The 25,928-nt window shown below is 36.9% G+C and overlaps 1 protein-coding gene and 1 long non-coding RNA gene across 2 annotated transcripts; both read left to right on the top strand.

Moving 5' to 3' along the window:
• The first annotated feature begins 1,039 nt into the window (after positions 1-1,039).
• Positions 1,040-10,527, top strand: LOC134754599 (uncharacterized). The gene is made up of 3 exons (XR_010128946.1): positions 1,040-1,170; positions 5,485-5,555; positions 10,443-10,527. It is a non-coding gene; the product is annotated as an uncharacterized LOC134754599 (long non-coding RNA).
• Positions 10,528-14,068: 3,541 nt separating this feature from the next.
• LOC134753776 (dynein regulatory complex protein 9-like) lies at positions 14,069-25,758 on the top strand. Its single transcript, XM_063689715.1, has 6 exons — positions 14,069-14,151; positions 15,956-16,102; positions 17,574-17,679; positions 23,750-23,935; positions 24,803-24,934; positions 25,540-25,758. Exons 1-6 carry the CDS (start codon positions 14,069-14,071, stop codon positions 25,741-25,743), a joined length of 858 nt encoding a protein of 285 aa, XP_063545785.1. The 3' UTR covers positions 25,744-25,758.
• Positions 25,759-25,928: the final 170 nt, after the last annotated feature.

The following is a 25,928-nucleotide window of genomic DNA, read 5'->3' as shown; positions in this document are numbered from 1 at the left end:
GATTCCTCTTAAACCGCACAGTACGCGACCATTTAGGTTCTAGGATGTGAGGATGAACACCCGGCCGACGGCGAGCGGTGCGGTGTTGGGATCATGTCAAACAATTGGGTAGGTAAAGTTTCTTGAAGATAGGCAAATTATATTTTTATCCAATAGTATTCGTCGAAACGATCACGGAAATGCAGCTCTTTTAATTTTATTTCGTATTATTTATTAAATATATTTTTTTAAGTGACCGAGATGACGTTTGTGAAATTTAATAGCAGATCAGGCAATAATGCCTGTGCACGTGATTTAATTGATGAGATAGAAAAAAAAACGATGTCAACTGTCAGTGTCACTTAGCTGTCATTGCCGAAAATTTTTAAAAGCTTCGTCCTAACTTATAAAAAATCGTTGAAATATTATAATATTTTCTACAATGTTAATATTAAGAGAGGAAAATACGTTTATATGGAGAATCGGTCACGTGACGTCGTTCCCTTTCCTATTAAAGCATTATTATACGATTTGACTCACATATTTACCCCCTAAACTAATTATACGATTTGACTCACATATTTTTGGTCACTCGCGCGACATTATCGCAGAGCCTAGTCTCCATTTTCAAGCACTAAAAATAATGTGAGTAGCGTTCAGGATGCGTCGCGCACTGAGCGCGCGCTGAAATAACCGGAGGGGGGAGGTCTTGCACTGTCGTTGTAGGTGGGCATGGTGGTGGGTCGTGGGTGGGGTTGCAACACGAACTCACTATGTCCACTACACTGTCACAAAGGTCACAAGTGTCACAACACTCACTGGCATTCTGCTGAATGAGAGTGAAATAAACCGTATAAAAGTGTGTTAGTATGACTCACGACAGTTTAAATTAGATTAAAGCACTGATATCTCATACATTTAAGTGTCCTTCTTTATTTTTGTCGTGACAGTAAAACATGGTGCCGTCGCAGTGGATATCACCGATATAATATAAATGTAAAGGCGACCTATTATTAGTCTTTTTTACTAAAGCTAACCATTTAAGCATTATCGAACAAACTGTACCTCGTTGCTAACGGATAGTGAAGAGGGCAACCACAAGGGATTTGGTTTAGCCGTGTTGCAATTACTAAACCGAATATTTGGAATAAGTGATTCGAAAAACATGACTAAAATGGATAAAAGCGAGCGGTAAGTACTTTGAATGTAAGATCCTTTTGTAGTTTTTAATAGCACTGAGTGAACGAGTTTAACATTGACGTAATCGGAATAATAATAATAATATACCTATACAGTCTATGTACATTGTGGCTGAATCTCCAGTAATTAATAGTTACAATCGAACTAATAACTGTGGACTAAAAACCGATAACAGTAACGAGTTTTGACAAGTGTTTCTGACTTACGAAATTGGCCTAAAATGATGTAAAACGACACTGCAAAGCGAAAAGTCGCTTTTACTCTACGCTGCTACGTCTGCTATATAATATACGCTGTATGTAAGGTAAAAGTCGCTTTTACTATACGCTGCTACGTCTGCTATATAATATACGCTGTATGTAAGGTAAAAGTCGCTTTTACTATACGCTGCTACGTCTGCTATATACGCTGTATGTAAGGTAAAAGGTCGAAGGTCGAGTTAAATTTCAACAGCTAAGCTAATAATAGTGAAAACATTTTTTTGGTTGCCTTAGTTTCCTTATCTTACAATGCATTAATTTATCCTATACCGTTTATAAGACCTAAGATAATAAAATAACTGTTTATTGAATAAATGTAATAAAGGGGATAGAAGCGGTAAAGCTAAATAAAAGAATGAATGCAGTATATACCTATATACAGCTGCGTACAATATAATAGCAGTCAATAGGAAAATGAAAATTAGGGGAAAACTATAACTTTAGATCAATTATATATTGAACCTATTTTATAATTCTTCTGCATTACTTGACATTATTTTAAAAGTAACTGTAACCTTTACTTAAATAATATTGGAAGTATAAAAAACAATATCATGAAAATCGGCTTTTTTACTACCTCGCGTATTTTTTTTAATAAAAACGCAACAACTTACATAAAAAACCGGTCAAGTGCGACTTCGTTTAACTCGCGCACCGAGGGTTCCGTACAAACTTTAAATTTTCTCATGTAAATAGAACCACGAAAGACTTGACCAGTAGTATACTAAGCGTAATTGTGTACAGCGCCATCTATCGGCAAATTGGCTAACTAATTTCGCCTTTGTACTTCCATTACTGTAGTTTATTTTTGTAAACCTGTGTTGTGTACAATAAAGTGATAACTACTACTACTAATTTGCGCGACCTCCCGCCATGCCACATATAATGCTTTTCTCTAAACATGCGGGGAAATAAGGTTAAATAAACAATTATTTAAACAATATCACTCGAATCCTAACATCAAAAATGTAAAATCTATCTTGCCTTGTTAATTAATGGTTAAAGAAAAAATCAGAGAGCAAAAAATTTAAGTACCTACGCTGTTTTTTCACAAAAAAACAAGTCGGTCCTGCAGGCTGTAAGATAGAATGAGACATATAAAGTCATTGATGTCCCTATCTCGCTCCATCCTATAGCTTGCCTTTTCATTTTATGATTTCCAACTAACATTATTATTACATCATAACTTTACTATTGAAATGTAAATTGTAAATAAACCAATAGTTATTTGTTATACAAGGGTGCAAAGTTGTATTTTACCCGCGAGTGTGGAATTGATACACGAGCAAGCGAAAGGTTTCAATAGTTGAACCACGAGCGAAGCGAGTGGTTCTAAAATAGAATCCTGAGTGTAGCGTGTGTTTTAACACACGAGAAGTAAAATACATTTGCACCCGTGTGTAACACAAAACTTTTCCCCTCACTATAGCGAGGTAAGTGTAACATCCACAGGCGTTAGATCATCCTCATCACTGGAATCACTCTTTTTTTTACGATAATACGATGTTATAACAGAAAACTCTGGAAATTGTGTATTTTTACGTGTCGGAGTCGGTGAGAAAATTTTTGTTGACAATCTTGACATTTCTGACGATGCGTTTTGAAATTGCATCGACTCAACTTGTGCGTTCAGAATTACATTCAACATCAGTTAAAGAAACAAATTTTTCTTATGGAATTTAAGTTTTATGACTTAAAATCATTAAATAAAGCTAAATTTCTTATTTTTTATTAAATTCTCAAACCATTTATTTAATGATAATTAATATCGAACGAACCATTATTATGAGCGTTTTACGTTTTGTTATCTGTCAAAAGCTACTTAAACACGCTCCATCCAAGGTCAAATTACTTTCCCCACTAGTGGATAAAATGCGTTTTTCCCCGCTTGTTTTAAAGGATAAAAGACGGCTTTCCGAGCTAGTGAGGGGAAAATAAATTATTTTTAATTTTTAATTAAAAAAATATATATATAACTATAGTCAACCTCTGCATATTAAATACATGTATGTAATTGCTTGCGCCTGCACTGCATTGTGTACTTAAATATAACATTGTACTGTGCTGCATGCCCAGCTGCCCAGCGAAAGATCACCGAATGCCGAGAGCACCGAGAGCGGAAGATGTCTAAATATTTAGATCACGGTACCATTAGCTTAGCTTGTGTCGCTATAGTATACGTTGTTAAATACCTAATTGCAATAATTTATGATTTATTCTTATTTAACTCCGTTCCTGTTATGGGACTTATCATTATTTGATAAAATTATTGAAAATTTGTTGCATACTCCACTGTTTTTTATAAGTATAGTCTGGTACAACCACTTTGTCAGTAGTAAAAGGCGGCAAATTAAAAAAAAATGTGGGTGCGAAGGGTTGAGCTCCTTTAGAAAATTTGTTTATTTTTCCACTGACAATTTGGGTGTGTTTGAGTATAGTTAGTACTTTATTTTGCTGCTGCGTAGGTACCTATGTTTACTCGGTGGAAATTCAGATTTCAAGTGGCGATTAAAGTTTTGTAAAGGTTTTGCCTCACCGAATGCCAATAATTACTTAGTACCTAGTAGTGTAGTATGCATATTTACATGTATATTTATTTTAATGTTTCACCTGTGGCTTATTGTTAATGCACATGTTTCATTCAGCACATGAAATACTTGCGGCCTGATTTATTTATTTTTGTTTGAAGAAACGTCACTTTTGACACTGACAGATCTGATCCATATCGTATGTAGATCAAATTTTTGAAGTACATATATTAAAATTACATAGAGGACCTTCGGTTCGAGCGCCATCTTGATAGTCAGTTTCGTTAATATTCCTTTGTTTTTTGCTTATTAATATTGTTTAAAGTTTAATATAAATAGCTTATTCAGGGGCGTAGCTAGAGGATATGGCGCCCGGGGCAGTCACCAAATTTGCCGCTTCCTGACGACTGACAAAAGTTTCCCTGCTGCTGCCTTTTGCCCATTTTGGCGCCCCCCTTAGATGGCGCCCTGGGCACTTGCCCCCTCTGCGCCCCCCCCCCCTTTGTTACGCCACTGAGCTTATTATACAGTAAACGAATGTGGTAGTGTGCAGTGAATGGAGAATTAACCTTGAAACGCGTTTAACTACCATTTTGGAGTCAACGGCCGGTAGTCCACGTGTTATTTGTAAAGTCCAGCTATCGCTTTACAATCTAAAGCTAATAAAATCACCTTGGGAACCAATGATATGAGACTAGTGAGAAAGTAGTGGTCGCACCTGGGGCTCATTTCTTGAACGATATTAGACTAATATTATTAGTGTGTTGCCATGGTAACCCATATGATTTGACAGTTCGTGCACTAATAATATTAGCTTAATACTGTTCTAGAAATGGGCCCCTGTAGTACCTATCTACAAAAAGTAGTTAACATACTTAGTTATTTCTGACATGTGCAGGTAGTTATAGAAAATTTAAACGTCATTTTTTAGGGTTCCGTACCCAAAGGCTAAAAACGGGACCCTATTACTAAGACTCCACCGTCTGTCTGCCTGTCTGTCTGTCTGTCTGTCCGTCTGTCACCAGGCTGTATCTCATGAACCGTGATAGCTAGACAGTTGAAATTTTCACAGATGATGTATTTCTGTTGCTGCTATAACAACAAATACTAAAAACTGAATAAAATTAATATTTAACTGAGGCTCCCATACAACAAACGTGATTTTTTTGCCGTTTTTTTGGTAACGGTACGGAACCCTTCGTGCGCGAGTCCGACTCACACTTGGCCGGTTTTTTCTACTGTATTTGCATTTTTTTTTTTGAAAATTATGGTTAAGTACAAAACTATGAAATAATAAGTAGGTATTTACTGTAGGTAGGGCTGACTGTAGCCAATGTACTTGCACTTTTTTATGTTTCTTTCAGGAAAATATTGGTAACTTTAACTTACAAAACGGTTTACTATAAATGTCGCTATATTACTGGTGATTGAGTGGCACGACTTCATTCGTGCGGTACTTAATACTAACACTTAATACAAACAATACATGTTGTACATTTAAATGGTATTCTGTCCAGGATTAGTAATATGGACGCACTGCTGTTTGCTCTGGCGCTGGAAGTGGCTCTGTTACAGCTTTGGATACAAGGTTAGTACATACCTAACTTACTAAAATAAGCATACCTAAGTGATAGTCACTGATATTATTGTCGGATATCTTACGCCACGAGTATGATGGATGAGAGCCTAGAGGAGATGGCCAAAGGTAAAATTAATATACTTATTAACTTTACAGCCGACTTAAGCATAATAATTTTATCGATACGGTTTAGTCAATTATAAAAATTTTGAAAACAGAACTTCATTTCGATAAAATATTTCTTGTTTAAGGAGACTCGATTCAATGCAAATTAGCCTACTTAAACATGCTGCTGCGTCACATCTGCTTTGTGATTGGTTGGCCAACAAAAACATTTTATTTTATGTTGTAGTAGAAACAATAGCTTCATAAGTCAGAAACGCGCACGTGACACCCTTCATATAGCAACGTCCATACCCTACGAAAACCGCTTAGCGTTGCTTAATTGTTAGTCTCCATAGGCTACGGTGGCCAAAATCGAGAAAAAAAACTGTCTTAAAATTGAGTTTAGCGCGGAGCAGGTACCAGGGTCTCATGAGTTACGAGGAGGTGTCGTTGACCAACCCGCCGCGGGCGCCGGGCCCGGCGGCCGGGGCGCGTACGAGTATGAAGGTATCGCGAGCTGCGGCAGCTCGCGTATCTTAGCTGTATACTTTTGGTTTGTTGACCTATATAATTCTACTAGTCGAAAGTATTATTTTTTTGTCTCGTAGAAAAAGTATTGTATACAATAGTGGGTGTACTTCCTTTTTGGCGAAATTTATTTCTTCGTTTATTCGCGTTGGTGTGGTGCGAACATTTTGTGTTTCACTCGGTAGCAAAGTTTGTTTAACCCTCGAGCCTTGAAACCCTCGCAACGCTACGCTCTATGTTCAATTTTGCGATCTTTCGCTCGCTCTGGTTAGCACGATTGGTTAAACAACAACTTGACCCCCGTGTAAAACAAATCTTTTCCTTTTGATGGACAGTTGTATACTACCCAGCCTCACTTATAGCTCGAAAACATGGCCACTGACTAATAACAGCAAGCAGGGCATACGTACATGTCAATCAGCCATGGAAAGGTCAATACTAAAAATCAAAAGAATAGACAAAGTGCGCAACGTGACAATCAAAGAGAAAACCAAATTCTTAGATTTTTTAGTACAGGCACTAAAGCTAAAATGGAGATGAGCAGGCCATCTAACAAGACGGTCGTTGGACATAAGAAGCTACGGTGTGGCCCGGACCCACAGGAAAGCGCGGCAAAGGCAAGCCCCGCACGCGCTGGTCAGACGACCTAACGACAGTCGCTGGCCCAAACTATATAGCGACAGCTTCAGACAGAGAGCTCTGGAAAACTTTGGAGGAGGCCTATACCCTATAAAAAGGAGTTCTCATACATCCTTTTATTTTTAATTTTACAGAATGTGTATTTTTTTCTTATCTAATCGTGTTTGAGAAATTTAAGGCTTTTTTATTTTATTTTTATTTTATTTACCAGCATACAGCTGGGGCTCAACATTAAAATGTGCAATTGTATACGTATTCAGAATATTAATTTTCTTTTTTTTATTTGACTCTGAAAGTCTACTTAATGCCAGATGTAAGGACCGTAAATACGGGAGGACCTGAAAAAGTTTTTAACAATTAACACCACTTAATTTATGTCACCATTAGCTAATGAAACGAGATCGAAGTTGCAAACATGCATTATAAAATGAAAAACCCTAACAACTTGACACAAGTTACGTTTCAGCACAGTAGTAAGAGCACACTCGTAGTAAAAAACGTACCTACCTACAGTAACTATTAGGTATTTAAGAAGTGAGTCATAACAAATGACTAAAAACCGAAAACTACTTGTGGATTTGCTCTGTTTTTGTTTAAATTAGTACTTATCATTAATATTAAGTAGTTACGTTTTTCGAGCACCTGATACAGATCACAGAGGTACCTAATGTACCTGTACCTATTGTTTGGCACAGTTACAATTAAACAGGAAAACATCGTGAGGAAACCGGACCAATTTCAATGCGGCAGAGTTTTCCTTCTGGGTTGACTAGTGCTAGTGCCAATTCTTGGTTTTTGGTTGCAATGCGGACTCTATACTCCCTAAACGAGCCGTGGCAGAATGCTGGGACAACGCTAGGAAAATGATGATAAGTGATAATTAATAGGGATAGGGAGGTAGTTTATATTTCTCTATAGATGAGATGTATTCAGCCATCCTTCCCCCGAACGGACAGAACCAGTTTCTGACAGCCCAGAGTAGTCTGATTACGTCGAGATGGAAAACAGATATCTCAATTTTACGAGTTAATTATACTAACCCTCCCCTCCCCGGCCCCCTGGCTGGCTTCATCGTGTTTTTTCAATTCAATTTCAGGATAACTTCAGGCCAGGCCAAATACGGCATTTCGTTTCACACGCCGTAGGTACCTATCTACTTAGGTACTTCTGGCTAAGCAATTTAATTGCATACCTTCTCAAACAAGCATTTTCAATACCTTTGTCGAGATATTTGTTCTAGGTATTCTGGAGAATACGAGTAACTTAATGTTTTTTTGAGAGTTTTGGAATGCATTTTGAATGGAATGCATTGAGATAATAGTAGGTACATTGTGCAACGAAGGAAGCGAGATTTCGTAAACAAGGTCTATAATTCGTGACAGCCGCAAGCTGGAGGTTATTAAAGACTCAAGTTTACAATTTTCTAACACCCGGAGTTACACACAATGTTTTACATCACACTTGCGAAGAAAAACTAAATATTAAGCAAAATAATTATTAACTACGGTGATATTTCAAACATTCGTCCGCCATATGGTCATTTCTTGACAGGTTAGACATCGAAGGCATAGACCTTCGGCTTCAGCCATGACTGAAAATTGTGTAAAAATATTTTTTAAACATAAACAATAAATTTATTAAATTATAAACGTCAGTATTTTAAAAGTAAAACTCCCTTATACCTTGACTTTAAACAAAATATTTTACACAACCTACTTGATTCGTATGAGTTTGTGACATAATTAAAAAAGAAAGCTATTCTTCACAATCCATAACTCCCGTGGGAACAATATAGGCCCTTCAGTACACCTGCATGAAATAAGTTTTTTTTTTCAAACAGGAGTGATCAAAATTAATAATGTGATAAAGTGGGACTCCTAGGTAAAATATTAAAGTTTTCTTCGACGACAATATACGTACCAACTATTAAGAGCGTTTTCACAATTTCCGATCCGATATCGGACGTCGGATGACCTTTGAAGAAAATCAGCTGCTAGAAAATGCGCTATGGCATCAATTCCTTTTATTTTTGCATTAACGCTTTCTTTTGAACGACAAACAATAATTAAGTAAATGATCGGACAATGTGAAAACGCTCGCTCTATGGCCTATGGCCAATTCACTGACGGCATGATGCGACGAGGAATGAAGTTTGCAATTTCAATGCCCCCTAGGTGACTTATAGGAGGAAATACATGGGAAGAGGTCCGACAACACGCAGAACGGGGACTAGCTAAAATCGCAAGATGGCTACACAACAACCTACTCACCTTAAATACGTCAAGACTAATTATATCGCTTTTTCAAATTATAATCATACACAGCCAGGTACTCAATTCTCGATAAGGATCCACACTTGCGTAATTCCTACACAAACCACTTGCTCCTGCCCAGTTATAACTATAGTAGAAAGTACAAAATACCTGGATGTTATGGTTGATCAGTGTTTGACTTGGCATGCACACACTGAAAGCATTATGGCAAGAACCCGTAAACTTTTCTGTACCTTTAAAAACGTTAGACACGTAGCCACTAAAACACTCCTGAATCAAATTTATGTATCACTAGTGCAATCAGTACTCTCCTATTGCATCACCGTTTGGGGCGGAGCGGTGCTACCAAAACTAACTTCCTTGAAAGGGCTCAAAAAGCGCTCCTAAAAGTTATGTTGTTTAAACCCTGTACATTCCCAACTAGCGACCTATACAGGATGACCTTAGCCATTAGACAAACCCTGAAATCCCACGTAGGGTTAATATTTTTTTAATTAGAACAAAAGTAAAAAAAAAATATTTTCAAACAAAAATTAATTCCAATGATCGATAACAAAAAGAAACATACTGTATTAATCATTGGCAGTGTTTTTGACAACTTGTTCAAAAATTTACGGCAATGATGACATTTGTCAAAAGTCAGAATCTTATTAATGCCATAAATAAAAAAGATAATTAATAAGGTCAAAGAAGGTTTCATACTATTTATTACCTCAGGAGCTATTAACACAAACAGGCTGCTCCAAAGTAAAAAATCGTAATTTGTTAATTTCTTCGTAACCGCTACACCGGTTGTTATGATACTAAGTATACTGATTCTAAATACCCGAAACTTTAAGTACTGGTTAAAGACGTATATTATATTATAAACATATTTTTTACATTACACAAAAATAGCTGAACTGATGTAACTTCTAATTACATATTCATCCCTTGGGGTGAAAAACGGCTTTTGCAAGTTTTATGGCAGTATGATAAACAAGCACTACGTGAACAAAGTCATAAGTTAAAGCTAAAAAAAGGTAAAGGGTAAGTTGGCGTTTGCAAACATTAATAGTAATATGACGTAAGGTTTGCAGACTTGTTATTTATTTACCTAAGAACTTTACACTAAGGGCCACTTGCACGATCCCACTAACACGAGGTCAAGCGGTTAAACCGTTAACTCAGGTCAAATTGTACTGGTAACCATGGTAACTCCATTTTTAACCGGTTAAGCCCGGGTTAGTGGAATGGTGCAAGTGGCCCTTACTATTTTTAACCTACGAGTATACGCTATTTCGGATAACAGCGACATCTAGTTGAAATTACCCGACCAGTCTCTTAGCGCCATCTGACGGTCTTTTTCCAGAGGGCAGCACCGAGCTTCGCAGCCGGTACTGGAGCTACAGCGCCGAGCGCGAGGAGGCGCAACACAACAAGCTCGTTTTAGATCGGTCAGTCACAAACATATTATTATGCCGGTAGATGTCTCTGAATACATAATAACAAAGAGAATTTAAAATAGAAAGTTTTGTAGTCACATTAAATTTACTGCCATCTTTCTACACAAAATTAAAATTTTTAGAACGCCATCTGACTTTGATCCTTGTTCTTTAAGGTGGTTCGACTAGGTTACCCAAAGCTTAAACCCCGCTAGATGGCGTCACTTTCGCAAATTTTCAGGTTTAATTTTTTTGTGGAATAGTGTTGGTATCTGTATACTTAAAAGTATGTTTAGCGCACTCTTTACATAAATATTGAACTATTATAATAAACATTGAATACTTCATTAGTGCAAAAAACACTTTTAAAGTCGACAGAGTGTTTCTGTCATGCTATTTCCTACTATTACTCACACATGCAAACAGTGTTTCCGTGATGCTTGTAGTAGACAATTTCATGCAGTGTAAGTATGCTGCAATGGCGTTGCGGTATGTTCGTGGAAATACGTGCAAGAAGATTCGGGTTCGAGACTGGTACTTACGTCAGGGGTACTTTTTTTTGTCCTTTTTGTGTTATCTTATGTTTCTTATACCTTTTATTCTTCGAATTCTTGTCCGATTCCGATATAACCGAAATATATTTCAGTGATATCGGAAACAGCTCTAACGATTTCGATGAAATTTGCTGTAAGGGGTTCGATCTAGCTAGGTCTTATCTCTGGGAAAACGAGCATTTTTGAGTTTTTACTTATGTTTTCTTTTTCTCCCAGATATTAAGTATTATTAATAAATTAGTTTATAACGTTTTATAAAAATATGTGACGTTTTTAACTAAAAGGTACCACATTGTCGGTTGTCGATTAGGTTGATTTCATTTTGAAGCTTTATGGAAATATGACAACAATAAGTAGGTACCCGTTTGGTTGAAAACGCCACATATATTGAAAACCTGACTTTCACAAATCTCACCTTTTTGGGTTCTTCCAACTCAGAAAGGATGGAGAATACTGACGATTCTTAGTAGCACTAGCCCAAAGAAGTCCAGGTTTGTATCAGGTGTGTCAGGTATCAGTTTTTTTTTAAAGCGCTAAATATAGTTCTACAAGTAAAGCAATCCCTTACTGCCCAGCCTCTATAGTATTTTTCAAACTGGAAGGGTACGATGATAGATTTCATCTCCATACAATTTATAACCTAATCATGCCAAATGTTGCAAAATTATATTGAATTGAGATCTATCATCGTACCCTTCCAGTTTGAAATAGTTATTTACGATACAAGTGCGGAAAAGAGAAAATTCGAAACGAGTGGCGCCAGATTAAAACACGACCGCAGAGAGTGTTTTAAATCGACACGAGTTGCGAATTACCTATTCGCACGTGTATCGTACAACGTTTTACAGTACATATGGCCCTTTAAACTTTCGACATATGCATGAAAAGTGCTCTTTACGCACTAGGGCGAGAAAGTTGCACCATATGTACTGTAAAATACTTTTTAGTACATATGGTGCTACATATACGTTACCGCCCTAGTGCGGTAATTAGTACAATACGTGCATATGTCGAAAATGTAAAGGGCCATAATTATGTACTGTAAAACGTTGTACAATACACGTGCGAAAAGGTAATTCGCAACTCGTGTCGATTAAAACACTTCCTTCGGTCGTGTTTCAATTTATCGCCACTCGTTGCCAATTTCCTACTTTTCGCACTTGTATCGTAATGTACTAATAATAAGTAGTAATTGTAAAATAAAATTAAAACTTTTTTTATATTTTTTTTTGGATTCAAGTAGGTACAGTGAGTAACAACATTGCATGGCCTTCTAATTATAACTATTATAGAAAACGGGATATTTATCATGTTTATTTATATTATTTATTTCTCGATATTTTGGCCGGTCTTGCAAGACCAGTCGTTGTGGAGATCCCTGGGGAGGCCTATGTCCAGCAGTGGATGTCTTGTTGGTGTAGATGGATTCACACAACAAATGAAATAACATTTTTTCATATTTGTTATCCGTAGTTGTCCCTGTACCTGAAAGAAAAATAATATCATGATAGCACAAAATCTCTAATGTTATAGGAAGAAAGATGATGCAACAATATGGATTCTAATAAAGTTATCATTTACTTACCTAGTAATAATTGTGTTTTTCATTCATAGACAAAATTCCATAATTTTCATCCCCAGGAAATGTTTTATTTTACTTTATTGCAGTGAGGATGTCCTGATTTTTTCTGGCTAATGAAGGAAAACATTTTATTTCCAAGAATGCCTCTTCATTTTGCACAATACCTAAAAAAACCTAGAGTTAGTGACACATTGACTATTCGGCAACCAAAACAGTAATAATTACATTATATAGGTATTGTTCACTGCTTATATCTACCATTACGGAAGAAGTGAGAATTATTTTCTAAAAAGATCGGCACGAGAAAATTACAATGTACAATGAAGGAATGAAACTGTACCTACCTTACGAAACTTCACCATCATGAATTCCGCTTCAATTGAGTCTGAATTTTTCTGGATTTTCGCGGACCAGAACACCGATGATTTTTGTAACTTGATTTAGACGTTGCTATCATTTTCAATTTATACAAACAAATTGATGTCACAATAAACATGACCCTATGTGTCAGTGTCAACACTGTCAAATAAAAATGCACTAAACATGACGGCACTGCAAATCCTGCCAGGTCGGCCAGGCAACGTCGCCAACGTCATAGAGTGGCAACGCCGCACGCAACGTATTTGTACACGACATTTGTGACACACACATACGTAAAATTGATGAAAAAATTACGTTGATTTATGTATGATTTCTGTATGAAACAAAGTTTTTCTATTAATTTAGCGCAAACGAATATTCGAAAGTAGATAAATGAGCAAATATTTGTGTAGTAATAGTGTGTAGTGCCTTAATTAAAGCAGATTGAATTTTGTATGAAAATCGAACCACCTTAACTGACATGTGTTAAATATCAAAAGGTATCACCATCTCCCCGAGTATAGGCCAAAGGTTTAGTAAGGCCAAAGATCGCAGTCACTCGAAAAGATGTACCATACCATAGATTAGTATATGTTATTACGGGGACACTAGTTAACGTCAGTAAAGATCTATTATACTACTCTTTGGTAAAGATGCAGGCGATTTCTATATCTTGCTCCCAGACAACCTACTTTTGCGTAAAGTCGACTTCCGATGCTTTCGATTTTGCAAACTACGTCACCAGATGTCACTATAAGAGAAGGTTGCATATACCTAGTTGGTTGGTTGGTTACCCAGCAACTGTTGACACTGTTGTTTACTGTCAGACAAATTAAATGTCGAAAACAGTTATAGTATAAGGTAATTTTTTCTCTATTAATTTTAAAGTGTAACCAAGTAAAAATATGGAGCAAGCATTAAAAACGAGAATAGGGAAATTAGCCTCCCAATATTACAACACAGCCATCATCGTTGGCGCTCACTGCAGCGAGCGATGAAAAGACAATTTTATGTTCGAAAATATAATAGCGCAATTTTAATTTTTTTCACGACAAACATGTCTGATGACATTCTGCAAAAAATCGTACGATTTGGTTCCACTAAAAACACGTGGGAGGAACTTAGAGCGCATCTATGGAGGTACCTGCTTAGACAAGAGATAATACATGTGTCAGTGATGGGGCTGAAATTCTTAAACTACAAGATGGATCCGAATTATCACATCATTATTCATGTGTTTTGAAGAATATCTAAAGCAAACTGTGTACGGAGCTACAGAGCGTGGAGTATTACCCGAAATTCTCCTAATGTGACAATTATTGCAAAGAAAATGCATATAGAGTCAGAAGCTGCAAGCAGTGGAATCAAAATACATACTTGGTACTTACGCCCGCTCTTATTAAAGGTACCTACTATCTTTGTATACCAAATTGAAAGTAATAAAAATACTTACTTTACTAATATCTTTTTGTTATATTCATTCCACTTTTTAAAACCTTTTTTCTACATAATATTAGGTCTACTAGGGCGGTTTACGAGTCATTTGTTTTGTTCAATATCTTTTACTCAAATATCTTTGATAAGTTACAAGAAATCAAACAAAAAATTGACTTGTATACCGCCCAAGTAGACCTAATATTATGTAGGATGAAAGTACACGTACGGATGCATATGTAGATGTGCACGCACACATACATACCTATAGTTAGTTTCGGGTGCAAATCATGGATGGTGCTTTCAAATGAGTTTCCATAAAATGCTTCAAGAGGGCTCTCTTTACCTATTATACTTAATTGACTCTTTGTACCTTACCTTTGGCCTATACTTTCTTACATCTTTTTCAGGGTATTTAACCGACAATATTTCTAAGGGTTTTGAATGATTCACGGTTAGTTTCACTAGACTTATATTGACGGTCTATATCCCGGTCAATAAATGTCTAATATTTCTAAGGATTCCCTTTTGTATGTTCTCCGATTTCTCGTAGATGGCTGGACCGATTTGGAAAATTCTATTTTGTTCGAACGAAACAACCAGATTATTTAAGGAGTTGAGTACGTTGCCGTCAGGGGTGTCAGGTCAAAATCTAATTATGGGATTCTGGAAAAATTGAGGAAACAAACTATTACAGGCACGGTTATAATACTTAATTTTGTGTTTTTAGGGTTCCGTACCCAAAGGGTAAAAACGGGACCCTATTACTAAGACTCCGCTGTCCGTCTGTCCGTCTGTCACCAGGCTGTATCTCATGATCCGTGATAGCTAGACAGTTGAAATTTTCACTGATAATGTATTTCTGTTGCCGCTATAACAACAAATACTAAAAAGTACGGAACCCTCGGTGCGCGAGTCCGACTCGCACTTGGCCGATTTTTTTATATGTGTGTTAGGTAACTTTCGCATTTTCTCTAAGCAACATTTTGTGAAGTGTGACTTCTGACGAATAGTTACCAATAAATATGATGGTTATTTTGTTGTTAAAAGTTATTTAATGTATTCACAAATGGTTTATGTATCACATTAGAGATTAACTAGGCCGGTTCCCTACGCGTTATAAGTATCACCTTAAATAATCTGGTGGTATCTTAATGGAGGCCGCAGCACTAATTCCTCAGTTAATGATAGTCGGCTGAAACACCTACAGAAAATAATAATAAAGGGAATTTAAAAAATATCTCGTTCTGCCTCTCCATTGCATTAAGAGTAAGTAAGTAAGTAAGTAAACCCGAATAAACGACAACATACCTACGTACTGTCAAATCATGACAAATAAATCTATATTTATCCATCCTTATTTATACGTTTCTAGTAGGTACCGAAGTTATTTGAGAATTGACATGCAATTGTGGAAAGTAAGCAATCGCCACAAGTTAGAAATTACCTCTAATTGTACGTAGCAGTCAACATTTAATCTCAGTTTAATCGCTTTCTTATCTGAATACAGTGAGGTGGTGAGGGAAATGGTAACGAAGAGCCTGGTGGAGCTCGTGGAAGCCGGGCGGTGCCGGGCGCTGCGGCGCGCCGTGCAGGCGCTGCGCCGGCGGGGTGACGTGGCCGCCGCCGCGAGCCTGGCGCACGACAGGCTGCGACAGTAAGCCCTGCCATTACATATAGTGAGGGCTGAGAGACATGGTAATGAAGGTGACATAGCCTGGTGGAGTAAAATGAGTACTACATTTAAAATTCGGTATTAGATTTTTCATTAAGTTTAAATGATTGGTAACGAAGTTCTAACATTCTGTAAAACAGAAAACCGGCCTCCTAAAAAGTCTAAATATGATAGGCAATTATTAGGCACATACAAATACCAAATTTATTTATCTTCCAAATTGATACAAAACATCAGTAAATTAACATTAAACTTACTTAAAATATGTAAGTACAACAGTTTCTATATAGAGCCAACAATAGGCCTCACACTAGGGCGAGCCTGTGTCGTGAGGACTGTGAGAGGTATTAAACATAAGAGATACGTAAGATACAGATCTGATGAGTAGAAGCAAATTTTAATACTAGGTAATATAATTTTAAGTACGTAGATTGTTAACCAAGGGATGAAAGGCACTCATTTCGGCCGAGGTGTCTTGGCGCTCGAACGCAGTGAGAGCGCCAATAGTCCGAGGCAGAAACGATGCCTTTCACCCGAGTTAAACACTCTACTTTTCATTTCGAATACGAGGAAAGTAAAATGCATGTGTTTTTTTCAAAAACATGACGAAGTATACATTTTTATAGTATTTCTTGAGGGAACTTTCAATTAAAAATTCAGGCAAAAGTATCGTTATTTATGGAATGAAGAGAGTCCAATATCACAATGGAAATTGTATAACAAATCCATTTAAACTCAAATTTCAATTGCATATCGTAAAAAATTTAAAAAAATCGTACTTCGAACGTAAAATGCTCTAGTGCAGACACGTATCATTTTCTGCACACCTTTTAGAACAACAATGACCCTCTTTCAGAGCATGAGAAATGAAAAAGATTATTAAGCACAAAGAACTATATGAGTACATAATTAACATACAGAAATGCTCCGGGTAGTTTATATGTATATGCATATGTGTATGTGTGTGTGTGTGTGTGTGTGTGTGTGTGTGTGTGTGTGTGTGTGTGAGAGAGAGAGAGAGAGAGAGAGAGAGAGTGATCCTTTATATGTGGAGCATAATTGCAAGGGTTTTAGTATGTCTTCAGTGGCCTTGTAGGAAAGAGAGTTTAACCATTTCCTAAGGGTGTTCAGCAGATAGATCTAATAACAAAAATAGATCTAATAATCCCCTTAAGTCCTGACACAATTATATAGAGTCATAAGTAAAGATAGCATTAACTTTTTGGAGCGAGTGTGGTGGCAGGAGTGTGCTGTGTGTTTGTTTACACCCCACCCCGCATGCAGGACGTATTTAAACGATACTTCGGTTGGATTGCGCTCACACTAGCAACAGATCATGCGCTGAGCGCGACGCATTGACGTCAATATCAAATATATAACCCGAACGTTTCCGTTTCATGGCGCAGGTCTTCAATGAACAGCTCAGTGTAACGCGTTTTATTTTTCTTCCCAGAAAAAGAGAAGCCATTACCGGGGAACTGAAATCGATGGGAAACCAATTTGTGCAAGAACTTCGCAGCGCGGCTTCCAAAGTTGCATTTCTCCGAGACAAACTGAAAGTAAGATTAAAGTTTTAACAAGAAAATCTGTTATATAAGCTTACTCTGCCTGTCTAAATACGTCGAGCAGATCCTTGATATCTTTATGTGGACAAGTCATGTCGTCGCCTTATTACAGTTTACACATTTAAACGAGCTATTCTTGTATACTTATATATTTCGGGGACCTACTTATATCCTGTCCTCGCCGCGTCTGTCTGTATGTATGTATGTTCGCGATAAACTCAAGTACAAACTGCGGTATTCACCTATCAATAGAGTGATTCTTGAGAAAGGTTTAGGTGTGTAATTTGTTAAGAGTCCCCGACAAGCTCGGCCGAATTAGAATTTATATTAAAACAAACGAAATAGAGCAAACACAAGTTGTATGGAAAACTTAAATTCGCTGTATTTTTTTAACTATCGTATCTAAAGCTACATAAACTAATTACAAACATAGATATACCTTATCCTATTATAAGTACAAAGTTTCAGAGCAATCTAGCTAGTCGTTTTAAAATGAGAGCGGAACTACGTTTGTATGGAGAACCGAGCTTGCCGGAGACCCTTAAGGTTTTGTGTAAACCTGAAATTTATACCTGCGTGCCAAAACGTACAATTTTTTTTATTAACGGTCTTCGTCTCATATTTTATGAAGTTATTGAGTAATCCAATAATAGTACATTACAAGTGCGAAAAATAGGAAATTCGCAACGAGTGGCGATAAATTAAAACACGACACACACGAGTTGCGAATTACCTATTCGCACATGTATCGTACAACGTTTTACAGTACAAATGGCCCTTTATACTCACAAGCGGTATTGAACCTTTAAGTCTAAGGAGAGACTTCGCCTCTTGTCTTGTACAATGGGCTGTGCTCTGAAGAATTGTTTGACATGATGCCAACGGCCGCTTTCTATCACCGCACCGCTCGCCATCGGCAGGGTGTTCATCCTCACACCCTAGCACCTAAACGGTCGCGTATTGTGCCGCGGACGCTTCGGCTGTGGAATGAGTTCCCTGCCGAGGTTTTCCCGAGGGGCTACAGTATGGGGTTCTTCAAAAAAGGAGTGTACTGGTTTTTAAAGGGTCGGCAACGCGCGTGTAATATCTCCGGTATTGCAGGCGTCCATAGGCTACGGTAACTGCTTACCATCAGGCGGGCTGTATGCATTCGCAACGAGTGGCAATAAATTAAAACACGACTGAAGGGAGTGTTATAAGTCGACACAAGTTGCGAATTACCTATTCGCACATGTATCGTACAACGTTTTACAGTACATATGTAAAAAAAAAAAACATATGGCCCTTTAAGTTTTCGACATAGTTGCGTAATTAGCTTATTATCGCACTAGTGCGTTAATTTGATTAACAATACATTAACTACATAATATGTACGTTGTGTTTAAATATTATTTTTAATAAAATGTCTATGATATATGGACGACGCATAGACGGACTACTACGAAAATGCGCGTGCAACATTTAGGTAAACTGATGTACGAGTAAATAGTTTCTGACCTAGTTAGCTACATAGTTTTACTCACTACTTTTAAGTACTAAATGCAATTAGGCACACGTTTTTCCTGTAGATTTTTAAAATTAAGGGCTATAAAGTCAAATTTTCTGATCGAGCCCTTATCTACATTTAAAGTAGTTAACACAAGTTGTTATAATTATAACTATTAACTATGTACAGGAGTGACAACTTTTGTTTCAAAATCTGTGTATGCTGGGTCGTACATATCGAGTGGAACAGAATGAAGGACTTTTATGCAAACGGGGAATTGTTTAGGCTACGTACTTTATTTTTCAATTATTAATCACGTTAATATTTCTAACCGTTTGTGAGATACAGCTTGTTAAACATTAGTGCAAAAATCTGAATGTTTCAACCCTAGCAAGTAGATCCGAGCATCGAATCTAAAGTTAAGTTAATGACGTGTCAATTTAAAATGTAAATAACTTTGTAGGGGGTTTGGTGGTTGTAGGGGTTGCCACTGATATAAAAATATTTCATTTAAATGATTTTGTTTTACTTTTTAATCCAGCTTCACGATAATAATAATAATAACTCGATTGTAGATCACTAGTCTTTCAGCCGGCCTAGCCAAGGTGACAATCGCTAACGCTACGACAACAAAACTCTTCGTGTCTCTCTATCACTCTTCCGTATTAGTGCGACAGTGACAGTTGCGTTTCGACCGCTAAGGAGCGTACAAACGATTGGCATGTTGGCTACGCGGCCAGCTCAGTCTCTAGAAATGTTCCACCCTATAAAGTGTAAATACCTACACTCATGGACAAATTTAGAGGAACGCAAAAAAACGGTTAATTACTAATTTTAAAATTACTTAACCCTTAAATGCATGATTTTTTGTATAACTTTTTAATAAATTGAAATAGATGTGTCATGCTGTATAAAAGTAATAAATGTGATTTTGGATAGCTGCATATTGAGCCACGGACCATCAAATATACGATGCATATATACATCATTATGCATTTAAGGGTTAAGGTGCTATAATCCAGTAAGTAAACCTTTTTTTTGCGTTCCTCTAAATTTGTCCTTAGCCATTGGACAAAGCCGAAATGTACATATGCATTAGGGTATTTAGAATCAGTATACCAAGTATCATAACAACCGGTGTAGCGGTTACGAAGAAATTAACAAATTACGAGTTTTTACTTTGGATCAGTCTGTATGTTTTAATAGCTCCTGAGGTAATACATAGTATGAAACCTTCTTCGACCTTATTGATTATCTTTTTTATTTATGACATTAATAAGATTCTGACTTATGACAAATGTCATCAATGCCGCACATTTTTGAACAAATTGTCAAAAACACTGCCAATACAGCATGTTTCTTTTTGTTGTCGATCATTGGAATAAATTTTGCTTGAAAATTTATTTTTTTATCTTTGGTTCTAATTAAAAAAATATTAAAGTTAGAGCATTCCTGAGAAGTAACCCTACATGGGATTTCAGGGTTTGTCCAATGGTTAACAACCGGTCATGATATTTATCTTTTTGTACTAGCTTAAAAAAAAATGTTGAATTACAATTATTTAAATCCTTTGTTAAATATTTTCCTACAAATCCTTCACGCTTTAATTATAGTTCAATACTTGTGTTAAGGATGTACAACCTACATATAAACACATTTGCAGCACATTATTCTCCGTTCTTCGTTGCTTGGTTAAACTATTTATATGTATTTGGCCTATTTCAATGAAGAATTTGAGAATGATTCATTTAATTTCTCTTTGTAAAAATAACGTGAATATTTATAAACCATGTAAGAAAATTCATGTAAGAACCTAAATCTGTCGTACAAAGGCTTATCCATAATAAGGTATACCCGGATAAGATCGGATGGAGGGTAAGATCATATGATCGCAATTGCTACCAAAATAGTAGTTGTTTTACGTCACTAGCAATACAATGTAAGACGCCATTTCATCCCGTCTTCAACCTACAATTTTAAACCAGTTTTTGGGTAGCATTTTGTCTAACATTATAATGGAAATCAAATAATGGGAAGTTTAGGTATACGACGACGGCGTGGCTTGTTTATTTAAAGTTGCCATACGAAGGCTGTAAATTGAGATCCGATCTTTCACCTGATAAGGCAACTGGTTGCCAATCTTTTCTCAATGACATATTATACTATGTGTTTTGTGATAATTCTAAAAATAAAATAAAAAGTTAACGAAGTAGATACTTAGACTGATAATATAAATAAAAGTTGATTATTGACAACCGGTCTGGCCTAGTAGCTAGTGACCTTGCCGGTGAAGGACGACGGGTCTGGCCTAGTGGGTAGTGACCCTGCCTGTGAAGCCGATGGTCCTGGGTTCGAATTCCGGTAAGGGCATTTATTTGTGTGATGAACAAATATTTGTTCCCGAGTAATGGGTGTTTTCTATGTATATGTATTATCTATCTAAGTATGTATATCGTCGCCTAGCAGCCATAGTACAAGCTTTGCTTAGTTTGGGGCTAGGTTGATCTGTGTAAGATGTTCCCTGATATTTATTTATTTATTAAAAACAAATTAATTAATATAGTGCGACATAAAATAGGAGAAAAAAAAGGAACTACTTATGTAAAAATATTCCATACTAAATTGTTGCCATGCCATTACCATTTTACGTCAAAAATGTGACAGTTACGTAGAAAGTGACGCCCTCATTTAATTTCTACTATTTTATGTCGCACCGCACTGTACACTAAGACATATTCCTGCATTCCCATTTCCATATACCTACTCTAATATTCTAAGACATACACTGTAGGATCCGGTCTATCACTGTAGGATCCCTTTACCAAGAAAACTTTGAGAACCACAAAATCTCCTTAATTTGTTGCCAAGTGTAAGATCGGATTAAAAACGACAATAAAAAGTTAGTTCCCCCCATAATTTTTGGAAAATAAATATTATTCTCATAAAATATTTTTATTGGCAAAAGATCGGACGTTTTCAACGTATGCAACATAATCTCCTTCCTTTAGAGTTGGAATTTGCTATTAGTCCGATCTTAGTCCGATAAGGTTTTTCAGTTTGGTGTTATAAAAAAATGTAATTCATCTTTGAGTGTAGATTACTCCTAAACTATTTTATTAAGAAGCATTAAGTAAATTAATAATAAAAGCTAGTTATCTTTTTTATCATTTGCATTAAACATTTGTAGGTAAAAGTTAGTGAGAATTGCGTAATTTTTTTTGTGACGTCCTTCCAACTCGCCGAAAAATAGTCCGGTCTTACCCGGGTATACCTGAGTAAACATTATAAGGTTGTTATTTCCAAGACAGCTTTTTTCGAATTGTGTTCTAAAAATACGACTGCTGTAGGTACAGGTAGTCAGCTGCAGAAATAGTTGACCCTCCTTGTAAACAAATTTCTATGCAGGGGGGACAATTATCTCTGCAGCTGACTGTTCAATTACAGTGATTGCCGGTATTTATTCAGATTAATATACTTATTAAAGTACAGAAAAACATAACGATTTTTTTTCCAGATTCAAATAATAAATATGTGATACAAACATAATAATAAATATGATAGGTAAAATAAGTTATTGGCAAAAATTTCATTTTTGGTACAAGCTTTTATCGCTGACTGTACTTTTCTTTCCACAGGCAACTAATTATTCATCGAGACAATTCTAAAAACCCCAAACACAATTTGGTTGCGTTGTTTTATCACAGAGTTCCTATGACCACCTCCTGTCTCCATCATCAGATCAGCTCGATGGTACCATAATATTGCATTGTCACCCGACTTACATATGTATGCAAATTTTCAGCTTCATCCGAAACCGTGAAGTGGGTCAAATTTAACTTGCAAAATTTGACCCTTACAAACATGTTACATACATATTACATACATAGGTAAATTGCAAGTTAATAAAAAGCTTGTAAAAAGATTTTTCTTATATTTTTTCCTAATCAGAACACGTTAACGAATATGCCCTTAACACATTCACAGCAACCAATTGCGTTGTAACGCACATGTGCGTTGATCGTCATACAAGTTTGTTCCTAGGCCACGCCCCGCCCCTTGCAGTGAATGCGTTAAACAGATCCCCACTATTTTTGTTACATCCTGTGTACTTTCACGAAGTTGCTTAGTTAGTCTGTAAGCAATCTTTGCAGGCACTCTTTTTAGCGGAAATATGTATATGTCACCGCCATACTTGACGTAAAACTTAGGAGTCTACTTAGCGTATACGTACTTTTTTTTTAAATCTATATTAGAAAAAGGGTTTTTTCACAAATGAAAATGTCACCCTTATTGTGACATAGCAAGACAAATCAACTCTTATTATCTACGCTTAATACCTAGGTTAACAATTTCATATATTTTCATCGCCTTTTTGATTGCGGGTTGGCCAAAATGAAGTTAACTTCACCTATGTTATATAAATTACAGTTACAGTTGTTTTTTTTATACGTACTTTAAGTTACAACTTAATTACTGAAACGACAAAGCAAACTAGTATTTGCAAGTGAATACTCAAAGATGAATTACCTTTCCGAAAATTGTAATATATGTATAGCTTTATTTTATTACTTATTTCAGGATGATCTTCTCAACGCGAGCACACGACTGCGCTACGCCGACAAATGGCTGAGCGCGCGCGCGGAGGCGGCGGAGACGCGATGGCAGCGACCGCTCGCGGCGCTCGCGCCGGCGCCGGCGCCAAGCCCCGGCCACGAAGAGCGCGTGCACTCCGAGCTGGTCAAGGCGTTTCTCTTGCAAATAAAGGTAAGATTTGGATTGGAGCACACTTAAAATATCAGCAACGAGTCAACGCCTCCCACTTCTTCGGCTCGCCGTCAACCAGGTGTCAATATAGGCTAACACGTAACGGACGGATTAACGGAAGCGGCTCAAACACCTCGAAGATGTAGGCACTGCTACGCCTGGGTGACAATACGCTTTCGCTTTGGCGACAGCGTGTTTGCGTCTCGCCAACGACAGCCAGATATATAGTTGTCTACGTTACCCACCACCAAATAAAATAACTTGTGCCTTCGAAGAACCCAATAGAATCACTGCACACTGAGCGAGGAAAACAAATGAAGTGATTCTATTGGTTCTTAGGTAACAAACACAAGGCACCCTTAACCTTGCTCCATATTTTGATAGGCCTCCTGAAGACCCGTGTGAGGAAAAAGCAGATATTTTGGATCTTTACTTCAGTAGGCAGTAAGATCACACTTTTAAGTTTAATCTTTTGTATTTAACAGATGATCATAGCTATAAGTCGTCAAAAGTAACATCGTAGTTGTGCTGTTAATAAAATAAAAAGACTCATTTCAGCAGATTCTGATTCTCTCAGTATACTTATGACACCAATCCTGATGTGTACCCTATAAATTTCATACATAATCTCTGAGGACCCAAAATCGCCATACAAAAAGGGCTTTGGAAGAATGAGCCGTGTGTGTTTCACGGTGGTCCTATCCTTATGAAAATTTGTACACGTGATCAAAAAGAGTTAAAACACGCATTACAATAAAGAGTGACGTTCTAATTGCTACAGTTTTCCCTAGTCTAAAAACTTTCAGTTTGCCCCTCGTATACAGTCCGTATATAGCTAAATAATTAACTCTTCTATTTCTATTACAGGAACGTGAAGAGGTTTCTGATTATTGGCGAATCCGATATTCTGATGATTTAGCCAAGATAAATGTAAAGTTAGCAAACATACGAGATGTGTACATGGAGGCTGTTAAGTGCAGGGAACAACTACAACATTTAGTAAGTACATAGGTAATTAGGCATTAGGCTTAGTCATTACTTCTTATCGATAACGGCGATTACAAATACCTCTTTAATTAATAAAGTGGCATACAGGCAATACATCTCAAATGATGGTAAGCGGTTCCCATGGCTTATGGAAGCTTGTAATATCGGGAGTAGGTAGACTAGGTAGTCACAATAGTCAAGTAGGTACGTATTGCCTGTGTTCCATTAATAGTATTTCTACAATATATGGTTCTTTTTTTCAAATTTCCCTTATCCTAAATGTATCCTTTCTAAACAACCTGTCAGTCTGTTTTACTTTTAAATCAAAAACCGAAGATTAATCTTTAGACAATCTAGGTTGCCAAAGTGGTTTGGCACAACAACCTTAACAAACGCAATGTTTAAAGTTGTTGTAAGTATAAGTATACATATATTAAGGTACTTAATAGTAGCCGAGGCGATATGTTTTATTATCTGAAGTTTCTTTTCAGAAGGGCTTATTTTTGTTTTTGTAGGGTTTTCATAGTTAGACACTCTTTAACTGACCTTTGCCTGAACCTACCTAAACACGTACGCGTCTTAGTTATTACTTACCAGTCTCTGGTACGTGCTTGCAGTACGACCTTCACGAGGGCGAGATGCGCGGCTGGCTGACGTTCAAGCGGGAGCGCGCGGCCCGGCTGGCGCGCGAGATGCGCCTGCGCTGTGCCGCCACTCGCGCGCAGTCGTGGTGGCGCGGCGTCATGGTGCGCCGAGCGCTCGGACCCTTCAAACATTTGAAGAACGCGAAGAAACAGCAAACCAAGACCAAGAAGAAGTAATAATGTACTCACATTGGAATGTTTCTATTGTCATACTCATATACATTTCAGTAACATACTTAAGATATTTGAGGCCAATTCAAATGTACACTTTGACATGATAATGATATATTATCTATCTATTAAATAACATTATTTAGTATGTAGTTATCATTCGCGCGTGCGTTTAGCTCAAACTTGTTATA

Source organism: Cydia strobilella, chromosome Z (genome assembly GCF_947568885.1).
Source record: "Cydia strobilella chromosome Z, ilCydStro3.1, whole genome shotgun sequence".
Classification (NCBI taxonomy): domain Eukaryota; kingdom Metazoa; phylum Arthropoda; class Insecta; order Lepidoptera; family Tortricidae; genus Cydia; species Cydia strobilella.
This window is presented reverse-complemented; position numbering and strand designations above follow the sequence as displayed.